The following is a 12,048-nucleotide window of genomic DNA, read 5'->3' on the forward strand; positions in this document are numbered from 1 at the left end:
AATAGACCCAACCTCTTGGGAGGAGCCCAAAGGGGTCGTCTTGCCTCTTATTCAATAGAACAATCAGGCATAACTGGGAGTCTAGAAAGTACTATCGAACAAAAAAGAAGAACTAAAAAAATTAAATTTAAAATTATATGAAGAAGAAAAATTATCTATATCTAACTCAAAACTACTAGGATGCCGGACAGAAGACAACCATCCACCAGAATGTAAAAAATTACATGTACACAAAATCAACCACATCAGTAGGTGCAGTAAGTGAAGAGGATGAGTAGATGGAGCCGTGGAGGACCAGGGGTGAAGCAAACGGCAAGAAGTACCATCTGAGGATGAAGAGTTCGTCCTGGGTCCAGGATGATAAAGATTTTGTGACCGGTGATGAGAAGAAGAGGCAATTCTAGGTCGAGCAGTAGTTTGATTAAGTTGATAATCATGTGGTTTCTTTGGTTTTTTCCTCTGAAAGTCATGTTTACGTTTGGATGTAATTCCATTGCGTTGTTCCCATAATTTTAATAAAGAACAATGTTTAGGCCATATTTGTTGATAAATATGTTCATGAAATGATATTAAAAGTTCCCATATAATTGAACGGGTAAGTTTGTCATTAAAAGTGAAAGATCGTACAAGATTATATAAATCCTGTGACACAAGTTGGTGTATAATTAAATATAATGGGTGATTATAAGAGTTTGAATCAGAGATCGGTGATAAAAGCTCAAGTTGATCAACAGACTGTGATATGAGAACGGAACTATAGGAAGTATTCTCCACAAGGAGGCGTTGTAATATCTGTTTGTGTTCCAATAAAATATTATTAATGACAGGTAAAAGGTTTGAACATAATCCCAAATGTTCATTGGTATCTTGGTAATTGTTACAGACCGGACAAGGTATGTAATTATTAGAATAAAGGTCAGGATAATGTTTTGTGAGGATATCTCCACAAGGAAGGATATGGTTAAGTGCTTTAATTTTAAAAGCGTTGTGTGATGATTTAGTAAAACTGCATACATTAGGTGTGGAATTGTATTGTAACCAGGATCGAGTAAGAGGCCAATGTATTGAAGATATGGGAAATCTATCAAAAATAGGTGAGAGCGAAGGATTACCCAGGAATTGATCGAAAGTATAGGCATCCGTTAAGTTATGACAAAATTTTCTAATGTCTCGATCAATCGGTGCTATTGAAGCCCATATCGGGGTCATTAATGAACCCGGTAGATTTGTAGGGTTGATTTCATAAGGTGCAAGTTGTCGTGCTGCATTGGCGAGATCATCTGCTATGTCATTCACTCATTCCAATAATCATTGGAGTGAGCTTTAACTTTGTGTAATCTTACGATCAAGGATTTTTTCGTAATTAAAATATCGATTAAACGCCACGCTAAATGATTGTTGCATTTCAATATTCGTCTTGTAGAAGTTAATTTGTTCATGACCACGTGAAAAGTATGGATGACATTGAGCGAATCCGTGAATACATCCAGTTCACTATCATCAGGTACTGCAATAATTGCTGTTAGTAAAGCGTAAACTTCCGCTTTGGTAGAAGATGGATTAAAAGATAAAGCGCCTTTGTATGATGGTGGGGGAGGACCTAAGTTAGGAGTTGCATCAGTAATCTCTATCCAAGCAAAACCCATTTGAGTTTGAGTAGAAGAATTAACATCTAAGCTAGTAAGAGAACCATCAGTATAAAAAGTAAAATTTTTTCGTAACAAAAATTGTTTAGCTATTTCTAAAAGTTGAATAATCAAATCTCTATTTCCTACAAATATATTATTAATAAAAAGAGGAGAAGAAATATTTAAATTTAAATTAATCGAATTATTAAAAATTTCTGAATTCGCATTTAAATACGAATCTAATGTAGATAAAATAGGGACTGTTGAAGGTAAAACATTGGGTATAATTAATCTATGTTTGGTAAATGAAAACGCTAGAGTACGAAGCATATGTAAAGGTGTAACTGGAAAAATAAAAGTTTTTTCTAATTTTAAAAAATTTTTGTTAGGTATAAATTTTTTTGCATGAACATTAAAAAGAATTAGTTGTGATGTTAGGGAAACAATAATACATTTCGGGCGTAAATCACCACTAAAAGGTACACTATGCCCACATTGTCCTGGACAAGGACGCAAAATAGGTGTTACTTTTTTGGGTGTTAAGTTGGTTCTAGTATCAGCGTCTAAAACTGGTATATAGTGTGTTCGATAAGTAAGGCTATATTATTTATTAATTACGTAACTCTTTAATCCCAATCATGTGATATGTGATGATCACATGATTTACGCAGAATTTTTTGGGTGCTCTTGGGGTAGTTCGAAAATTCGAAATGATCTGTAGATCTGTAAATAATGCTTAATAAAGTTTATTTCAAATAAAAATTTTTTATGTGCAAAGTAAGGGTTCAGACTTTTCTTTTTTTAGCTACATCACTCATTAAGGTTGTAACTCGTGACGTAGCTCGATATTATATATATTAGTTATTTGATAGGGGGGTTAGAATATCATCCGAACTGCTTTGCAGTTCGGATGATATTCTAACCCCCCTATCAAATAACTGTGTTATTCTGCAGCCGCCAATGATCATCTTATAAATACTATAAATACAATAAACCATTGATTAAACAACGTCAAAAATATCAATAATAATTATGCAATTATAGCTTAAAAAAAAAATATCAGCATGATAAAAAAAGCATGATCCTATTTGGCTGTAGAATAAAAATTATTAATCTGCAGTGACGTTATTGACGTAACTTTGTTATGGCAGTTACGTTGCACCTCTAGTGCAAAGGCTTATTTAAACTTATACAAACAATAAGGGAGCTACAGGAACCATGATGTAATATTAATTGCATATAGCAATATTCTTTAAAATAAATAAGTTGATGCATCAATTTGGAAGTGATCTCCCATGAAAATGTCTCCGTATTCTCCGTATGGATAAATTTTGGCCGATTGGTGAATATCTTTTTGTTAAATTAAATAAAAATCTGACACAAAATATATTACTGCATTAAATTATAATATTTTATTTATTTTTTTAATTTCCCTTTTTTTAAAAAATTTTTTCTTTTTTTGTAGGTATCGATCCCTTCAATTCTTTTATCGCAGTTTCATTTTAGGAATCTTTTATTTAATATATATTTTTTTCTTGGAAGATTACTGAATTTATAAAAAAGTATGGGAAATAATATTTCGTCTTCAGAACGTAAAAATAAAAAAATAGAATTTTATAAAGAAATTGATAATAGAACGACGGATTTAGAAGTAGAAAAGGAATTAAAATATTATATACCGAATAATTATGAGGATATTGATAGAGAACATATGTTTCATTTTTTTCAAAGCCGTATATTCCAAAATAATTTTTCTTCTCCAATTGAAGAAAGATTATTGCGAGAAGAATGTAAAGTATTAGATATTGGGTAAGTTGAAATTTTTTTTTTAAAAAAAAACGCATTTTTGAGTAATTTTTTTGTAAAAAAAAAAAGATGCGGACCTGGAACTTGGTTGTTGGATCTTGCAAGTAAATATAAAAAATCCCTATTTTATGGACTTGATAATAATTCAGTATATCCAAATGAGGTAAGTACGCGTGCGTAACTTGACAATTAAAAATTGAAATAACAAGGTGTAATAAATATACTATTTACTATTTGATTAGATAAAACCGTCAAACTTAAATTTTATACAAGCGGATATGTTCGATGGATTACCTTTCCCTGATAACGAATTTGATTTTGTACGTGAGAGTTCAATGTCATTCCTTGTTAAAGCAGATCAATGGGACTTTATTATTTCTGAAATGATCAGGTACAAGTTATATTTATTTGCACATATGTAATATTTTATAAAAAAAATGAATATTTAATTATTTATTATAGAGTAACAAAACCTGATGGATATGTGGAGCTTCATGAACCATATAGTACATTTAATGGAATTGGACCAGTTTTAAGTAAAATGCATGACGCACGTAAGTAAATTAAATATTCCCATATTTTATAAGGATTGACAGATTTATTTTTTTAAAAAAATTTTTAGACACTTTGTCTTGTTTACAAAGAGGAGTAGATATGAAAATAATAATAAATATTGATAGAATAATTCAATCAAATCAAAATACGCCAATAGTTTACAAAGATGAAAAATCATGTATTTTAGGGCCTAATGGTGATAAAATTGGTATAGTTATTCAAGATCTTTTTATGGGATTTCATGATAATGAAGTGGCGATGGAAAATTTAAGTCCCGTACTAGGTATTTCTAAAGAAGAATATAAAATTATGATGAAAGATCTTATAGAAGAATTTAAAAATACTAGTCCAGAATATAAATTAATTAGATTTTGGGCTAAAAAGAATTAAGTAATATTACTTTTTGGATATTGTAATTTTCGTGAATCATGAAGTTAACCAATGTAATTCAACCGTATAATATTTATATTATATTATTACTAGAAATGTAATATTACCTTATAATTATTATATATATTAGCAATTTATATGTACGTAAATAAACTATATAATTCCGACAGTCACTTGCACGACTAGTAAATTTTATAATTTTGTTCTAAAATTGTCAGGATAATCAACTTGTCGGTAATAATGATTTGTCGGGATTTTGACTTGTCAGGATTTTGGATTGTCAAGATTTTGTTGTCGGTCTTGTGTCAGTCGTTCAAATGATTTTCGAGATTTCGTATCGGGACCCGGTCAAGTAGATGTTATAGAATATTTTAATAATAGTATTTTTTTTTTTCAAACAAATATTATTAGTTTTACACGTTATTAACTTATTGTCCGGAGCGTAGCGAAGTATACATTAGAGTGACTATAATTTGTAACACTGATAATTTGCTATTTGTCTAACGATGAGAATTTTTATAAACAGCGACTTCTATACTAAAATGTCCGTCTGTCCGTTCAGCACGTGATGATGTACTTAAGTGTAATATATAACGCGAAAAAAATTACTCATCTTGATGTGGGTTTTGTCATGAGTGTATAATTTAAATTAGCTTTATCTATTTTTTTTCTGTCTTCTTTTTTTTAGGTTTTTAGGTCTTCTTTATCTTCCTTTTTTTGGTCTGTTTTCTCTCTGTCCAGGTCTTCTCTTTATTCTTACTTTACGTCTTCCTTTAGGTATGTAGGTTGTTGTGTGTAGGTTAGGTTTGTGTTTGGGTTTGTTGTGAGTATTGTGTATGTTTGTGTATTTCCTTGTTCTTTCCCCTTCCCTCTTTCTCGCTTTTTTCTTTCCCTCTCATTTTCTCCTTTCCCACTTTCCCTCTCGTTTTCCCCTTCCCTCCCTTCCCCTTCGTTTTCCCCTTTCCCTTTCCCTTTCCCTTCGTTTTTCCCCTTCCCTTTATTTCGTTTTCCGTTTTTCTCTTTCCCTCTCCCTTTCCTTCTCGTTTTCCCTTTCCTTTCGTTTTCCCTTTCCTCTTCGTTTTCCCTTTCCCTTTCGCTCCCTTTCCCTCTCGTTTTCCCTTCCCCCGATCAATGTGCTGCACCTCAACGTGATGATCAGGTGACAACAAGTCTTTTAAAAGACTTGGCTAAGTCAGCAACAAATAGTAATTACATACTACATAAGTCATAAATCGATTTATTCACTTTATTAATTTATTAAATTGATTTCATATAAACGTAACTAAATAAACAATTTGATATAACATTCTTAAGACTAACACATTGAAGAAATTTTTAACATTCAAATTTAAACAATGATTTTTCAATGTTTTAAAAATCCTTTCAACCATATTCCTCTTTTTTTTGTAAAACTGATATTAAATTTGCTATTTTTCGTAATAAAATTTTTTTGTTTAATGTTTGTAATAAAAAAGACCCTGAGTAAATAAACGCGACCAGACTTTAATGGTTACTGTTTTCAATAATTATGCAAAAAAATTTAATCATTAATTTGGTAGCTTAATTAAATATTTTATTCGGCAATATATATTTAATAATGTTTTGTAAAGCGATGTACGGGGATGAACTGGAAAGATATAATGTTATTATGTACATTACGTTATTTGACTCAGATATTTTCGTATAAAGAATTGGTTTCAATGAAGAAAAGTATATGATTTTTTTAACTCACAACAAAAAATAATTTTAGATGGATCAATTAAAGTCTTAGTCTCTTAGATAACTTAAAAATTATTTTATTTAAAATTTATTCGGATAAAAAAAAATAATTGTGACTAATTTCAAAGTTTCCCTAACGCTTAATAGATCAGCTAACCCAACTTATCAACGAACTAACTTGAGTGTTAACGCAAAACCAATAAATCCTGCTACACTAAGATATAATACTAAAGTAAGTAAAAATACAAACCAAGTTAATAAAAATTTTTAAATACTATATTTAAATAATATTCTCAAAAAAAACCTACTTTAATTTAACATAAATTTATAATTACAAATCTTATTAATTTAAAATTTAAGATTTTTTTTCATTTGATCTGATTTTCAATTTTTTTTTTCTCTAATTTTTTTATAAGATTCATCCAGTTGAGAATAAATTTCATCATTGAATTTCGTTGTTTGGGTATACATATAAACTGAGGCGTTACTTTTCAATCTTCCAATTTGAAATAAAGCACGGGATGTACAGTATTTTTTTTTTAAAAAAAAGTTTATATAATAAATTTAATATCGAAACGTTGAATGGTTTTCTAGAAAACATTATAATATTATTTATTATTTAAAGTATTGAAATAGTTTTTAATACATATTGAAAGGAATAAGTCAACCAAATATACCATTCTATCGTAAGAATATACTTAACGTTAACAATAACGAAATCTGAAATGAAATTGGGATTACGCTAGTGCTTCGATCTGTATCCGGATCGATCCGGATCGATCTGAATAATTTTTTTTTTTTGGATATCCAGATTTTTGCAGTTTTCATCCGGATTATAATCCAGATGAAAAATATTCGGTTTAAACCAAAATCCAGATGAATCTTTATTTGTTTTTTGTCGCATAGCACCGTAACTTTATATAATTAAGATTTACAAATTATTTATAGAAATAAGTAAATTTTTTTTAATTAAAGTGCGACCATAGACAAAATTTTAAATACTGAAAAGCGAAAACACCGAAAACACTTGCATCACATGTTGGTCAACTGAATTTTTGAAAAAAAGAAACAAATCTCAATTTAACATTTTAAAAATTGCCTTACTAACTCAACACATCTATCTATAGTAATCTTTAGCTGTATATAAAAATAACTTGTTTATCCAAAATTTTATAATTAGTTAATTTACAAAGAAATATTAAACAATAGTCTGAAACAATGCTGAAATAATATGAAATTGTTTTTAAAAACAAAGTATTGAATAAAATTGGAATTATGAAAATTTCGCGGTCTTAGATAATTTTGGCCAAATTCGTAATTCTGGCCGAAATTAATATCACGTGATACCTAAATTCTTTTATTGGCGGGCACTAAAATTTTTAATGTTACACAAATTTGTAATTCTAGCCGGCGTTATGAATTCTGGCCAGAATTATTACCGATCTGTTGTAAATCCAATCCGGATCTATGTGTTGTGTAACCCGGATGACGGTTTTCATCCGGATCGAAGCACTAGATTACGCCCGTTCTTATATTGAACTACATAATATCTATTCAAGATATTCTCATTAAATCCACTTTCCAAGCAAATTAGTAGTAATTTATAATATTGCATCAAATGATAAAGAATTTGAGTTCTTTCTGATAAAATAATAATGCACTTTTCTTCTCGAATATCGTTGAAAATTAAACGAATTATAGAGAAACTGATTTTCGAAACATTCTGACTTTGACTAAAATATTATTTACAGCAGCATTTTCCCTAATCCTAGATTGGTGAATCAATTCCATCACATTGTTCTAAATATTTGTCGTCAGTAGTGTAGCTGAAAGACTATTTAATGTACGGAATACAGAAATAGATATATTCATATAAAACTGGGTTATTCCATGAAATGCAAATCGACGAAGAAGATAATAATGATAATTTGATAAATGAAGCGTTTGATCAAAGAGCAGAATTACTTGGATGATAACGAAGAAGACGAACTTTCACCTTTTTTTGTAATACTTATTTATTTCGGATAAATTGTAAACACATAATTTATATAAATATAACAAGCCCGCCGCATGAAGACGTAGATCAGATTCTATTAAATCGTTTACCTAATGATAACTTTAACGTCGCATCTTTTCAGTTCATTACCGTTCTGTTTTTACACAGCCATTCTAACATTATTAACAGTATGCTTTAACGCGTTTCATTTAATAATAAATAGTTATTGGATGGGGGAAAAGAAATATCGGTCTCCGACCAATAACTATTTAATAATTAGCGTTTATTTATTAAAATTATATATTTTTAACTATCAAATTAACGAATAAATTTTTCGTATATAAAAAGTTGTAATGAATAAAAAAAAAATATGAATACATATATATATATATTTTATTAACATACTCTTTTTTTGTACTATATCATAAAATAATTGTGATCAATCCTTAAAAGAGAGTATTATTAATCTTTTTTAGCCCAATATCTAACCAACGAAAATTCAGGATTAGTATTTTTAAGTTCTTCTATAAGATGTTTTGTTATCATAACATTATATTCTTCTTTAGTAACGCCTAATAAGGGACTTAAATTTTCCGTCGCTACTTCATTATCATGATATCCTATATAAATATCTTGTTTAATCATACCAACCTTACCACCATTAGGTCCTAAAATATATGATTTCTCATCTCTATAAACTATTGGCGTATTTTGATTTGATTGAATTATTTTATCAATATTTGGTATTATTCTCAAATCTACTCCTCTTTGTAAACAAGATGTATTATCTATAAATTTTTTTTTTTTTGAAAAAAAAATAAAACTTAGTCATTCCTTAATAAATTCTTTATAAAGTATAGAAAATAATTAATTTACTTACGTGCTTCATATATTTTACTTAAAATTGGTCCAGCTCCTTTATGTGTAAAATATATATCAAGAATTTCAATATACCCACCAGGTTTTGTTACTCTATAATAAATAACATTTTATATAAATTATTTACATATATATAATAAAGTACATATATCTTTATACCTAATCATTTCAGAAATGATAAAGTCCCATTGATCTGCTTTAATCATGAATGACATTGGATCCTGACGTATAAAATCAAATTCATTTTCAGGGAACGGTAATCCATCAAACATATTTGCATTTATGAAATTTAAGTTTGACGGTTTAATCTATATATTATTATACCTTAGTTAGTTCAATATTTTAAATTGTCACGTTTCGCGCATGTACTTACCTCATTTGGATATACTGAATTACTATCAAGTCCATAAAATATCGATTTTTCATATTGATTCGCAAGATCCAACAACCACGTTCCAGGTCCGCATCTTAAAAAAAAAAAATTGTCAACATTTGCATTAAAATATACATATATATATAAATTTTTAACTCACCCAATATTTAATACTTTACATTTTCCTTGCGTTAATTTTTCTTCAATTGGAGAAGAATAATTACTTTGAAATAAATATCTTTGAAAAAAATGAAACATATGTAATCTATCAATATCTTCATAATTGTTCGGTATATAGTATTTTAATTCCTTATTCGGTTCTAAATTCGTCGGTTTATTATCAATTTCTTTATAAAGTGCCATTTTTTTACTTTTACGCTTTGAAGACGAATGACTATTTCCCATATTTTTATTATTATTATTAAATAATCTACCAAAAAAAATATGAATTAAAATATTTTCTCCAATGAAATTATACTTAAAAAGAATTGGAAATTTAAACTTACTATAAACTCTGCGAAAGAAAGATAAAGGAAATTGGTGATACAAGGGGGTATGAATTATAAAGGAGAACGACAAGATAATTTGAAGGTTTTTTTTGTCGATTATTGAATTTATATATAAGTTACAAAGAAGTGAAACAGTGAAGTATGAGAGAAGAAGTAAATATTTGTAAACTATGAAAAAAAAAATATTAAAAAACAAATAAATAAATAAATTAAGTAAATAAAAAGGAAAAATTTTTTTTAAAAAAAGGGTTTAATAAATTTTGTGATACCATAGATTTTCAATGTATTTTTCCTTATTTTATTTTGTTTATTTATTTCCGTAATTTAATTCGGTTACATATTACAAAAATACTATATATTTCGCCGATTTAATCCAAATGTGAGAACAATTTATATTTATCCGTAATTAAAATTAACTACGTTGCTTCAAATATGACTAATTTTGGAAGTTAACTTTCACCAGATATGTTAAACTACGGTTTCTAATTATGCGCCTTAATAAATTTTGTAATTACGAAGTAATTTGTTCGGTCAATAATGTGTTACAGTTACAGATACCTCATGTTGATACGAGAAAAAAGCCGAAAGCCGAACTTGTTACAAAGAAAAAAGATGGATCGAATTTTTAATAGGAATTAAGAACGTTGTAAGAAATAATCCTTATCATTATATTTATATTTATGTATATTTGTAATAATAGTCTAAATAAAATAAATTATATTTAAAATTTTTTTTTTTGAGCTCAAATCTATAAACACCTAATTGGGTTTAGTTCTTAAGATCATTTAAAACATGTTCTTTTTTTAGAAATTCCTTTTTTAGAAGAAATATCGTCAGTTGCAAGATCAGAACTCAGAAGCATCATTTGACAGCTCTCTACCTTTATTTGGTCTAGACGCTCTTCATCTCTATGAATTTTGTGATAATTTATTGCTATACAATTATTATATTGAAATTGGTCGCATCTACTCCCCGTTGAAAATATATATTATGGAATTTGATATGCGGATTTTTATATCATAAATTATTTTAAAAAAATAGTGTTTAAACTTTTTTTAAATTATGAAAATTTCGTTTGCCTACTTTTTGAAAAACGGAAAAGTTCAGTCTAAAAAAAATACAGTCAACTTTAGACATAGTGTGTTGTACAGAACCGTGTATTACAGAACCAATTTTCTTTGCTTGATATGACGATTTATATAATGAAACGTTATATACCGCATCCAATCATGACAGTTATACTAAACTGCATACTTCATATACCGAATTATCACATAACTTAAAATTTAGCATTATAAATTGTGTATTCGAATCGGATTTTTTTTTTAATTATTAGGACATTTTTGCCAAAACACAATTAATCTTTCTTTAGCACAAGTAATTATGGACAATTTTGCTTGGTGCAAATGATCACGTGTCTATATTTTTATTGGTCAGTTTTATAAACGAACAGTTATATAAATCATAGCGAACTCACTGTTATACGGTCGGTTCGTTATATCCAGAGTTTGACTTACAATATATTTATATTTATTTTTCTGCATATGTCACCTGTTGATAATTCAAATAGTAGCTATTTTAAATTTACTATAAAAAGGTAATTGAATATTTATTGTTAATGTCATTTCAATGTCAATACATAAAATAAATTAGTAATTAAAGACTACTAATACTTTTATTTGTTGAAAAAAGTTTTTTTCATGAAAATCATCATCCAAGTTTCTTAAAAATTTAAAAATCCTAAAAAAATTAACGGTATATTAAGATTAATAAAGAAAACTTTTTTTATCTCATTCATCATGCAAATTTTATTTAATTATATTATTTATTTCTGTACAGAGTTTTTACATTTCTCACATGATTTCTGAAGGAACCCTTTTTTTCATTAATATCCTTTTAAATTTTAATATTTTTAAATCATTTAATAAATATATGAGACAACTTATATTTAATAGATCAATGAAAAATCATTATTTCTGATATTTAATCAAAAACATAAAGATATTTATTATCGTAAAATGGCGTAAAACTGTATAAATACGATCATCTGCATCACTGCATCACTCTGTAGAAAAATAAACGTTGTCATTACCAACTTACAAATAAATTGTTCTGTAAACTTTAAAATTAGATGAAATAAATAGCTAATTAAATAATATAATAAAATCTCCAGATTATAGCGGATTAACTACT

The 12,048-nt window shown here is 27.8% G+C and overlaps 2 protein-coding genes across 2 annotated transcripts; one reads left to right on the forward strand and one right to left on the reverse strand.

Annotated features, from left to right (window-relative positions):
- Window positions 1–3,192: 3,192 nt before the first annotated feature.
- OCT59_020279 (uncharacterized protein) lies at window positions 3,193–4,379 on the forward strand (the record flags this gene model as incomplete). Its single annotated transcript, XM_025313504.2, has 5 exons — window positions 3,193–3,437; window positions 3,504–3,597; window positions 3,677–3,825; window positions 3,897–3,988; window positions 4,057–4,379. The coding sequence occupies 5 exons, from the start codon at window positions 3,193–3,195 to the stop codon at window positions 4,377–4,379; spliced, it is 903 nt and encodes a 300-aa protein (XP_025187050.2).
- A 4,177-nt stretch (window positions 4,380–8,556) lies between these two features.
- OCT59_020280 (uncharacterized protein) lies at window positions 8,557–9,751 on the reverse strand (the record flags this gene model as incomplete). The annotated part of the gene is made up of 5 exons (XM_025323395.2): window positions 8,557–8,882; window positions 8,975–9,066; window positions 9,133–9,281; window positions 9,347–9,440; window positions 9,507–9,751. The coding sequence occupies 5 exons, from the start codon at window positions 9,749–9,751 to the stop codon at window positions 8,557–8,559; spliced, it is 906 nt and encodes a 301-aa protein (XP_025187051.2).
- Window positions 9,752–12,048: the final 2,297 nt, after the last annotated feature.

Source organism: Rhizophagus irregularis, chromosome 3, assembly GCF_026210795.1.
Source record: "Rhizophagus irregularis chromosome 3, complete sequence".
NCBI classification, from domain to species: domain Eukaryota; kingdom Fungi; phylum Glomeromycota; class Glomeromycetes; order Glomerales; family Glomeraceae; genus Rhizophagus; species Rhizophagus irregularis.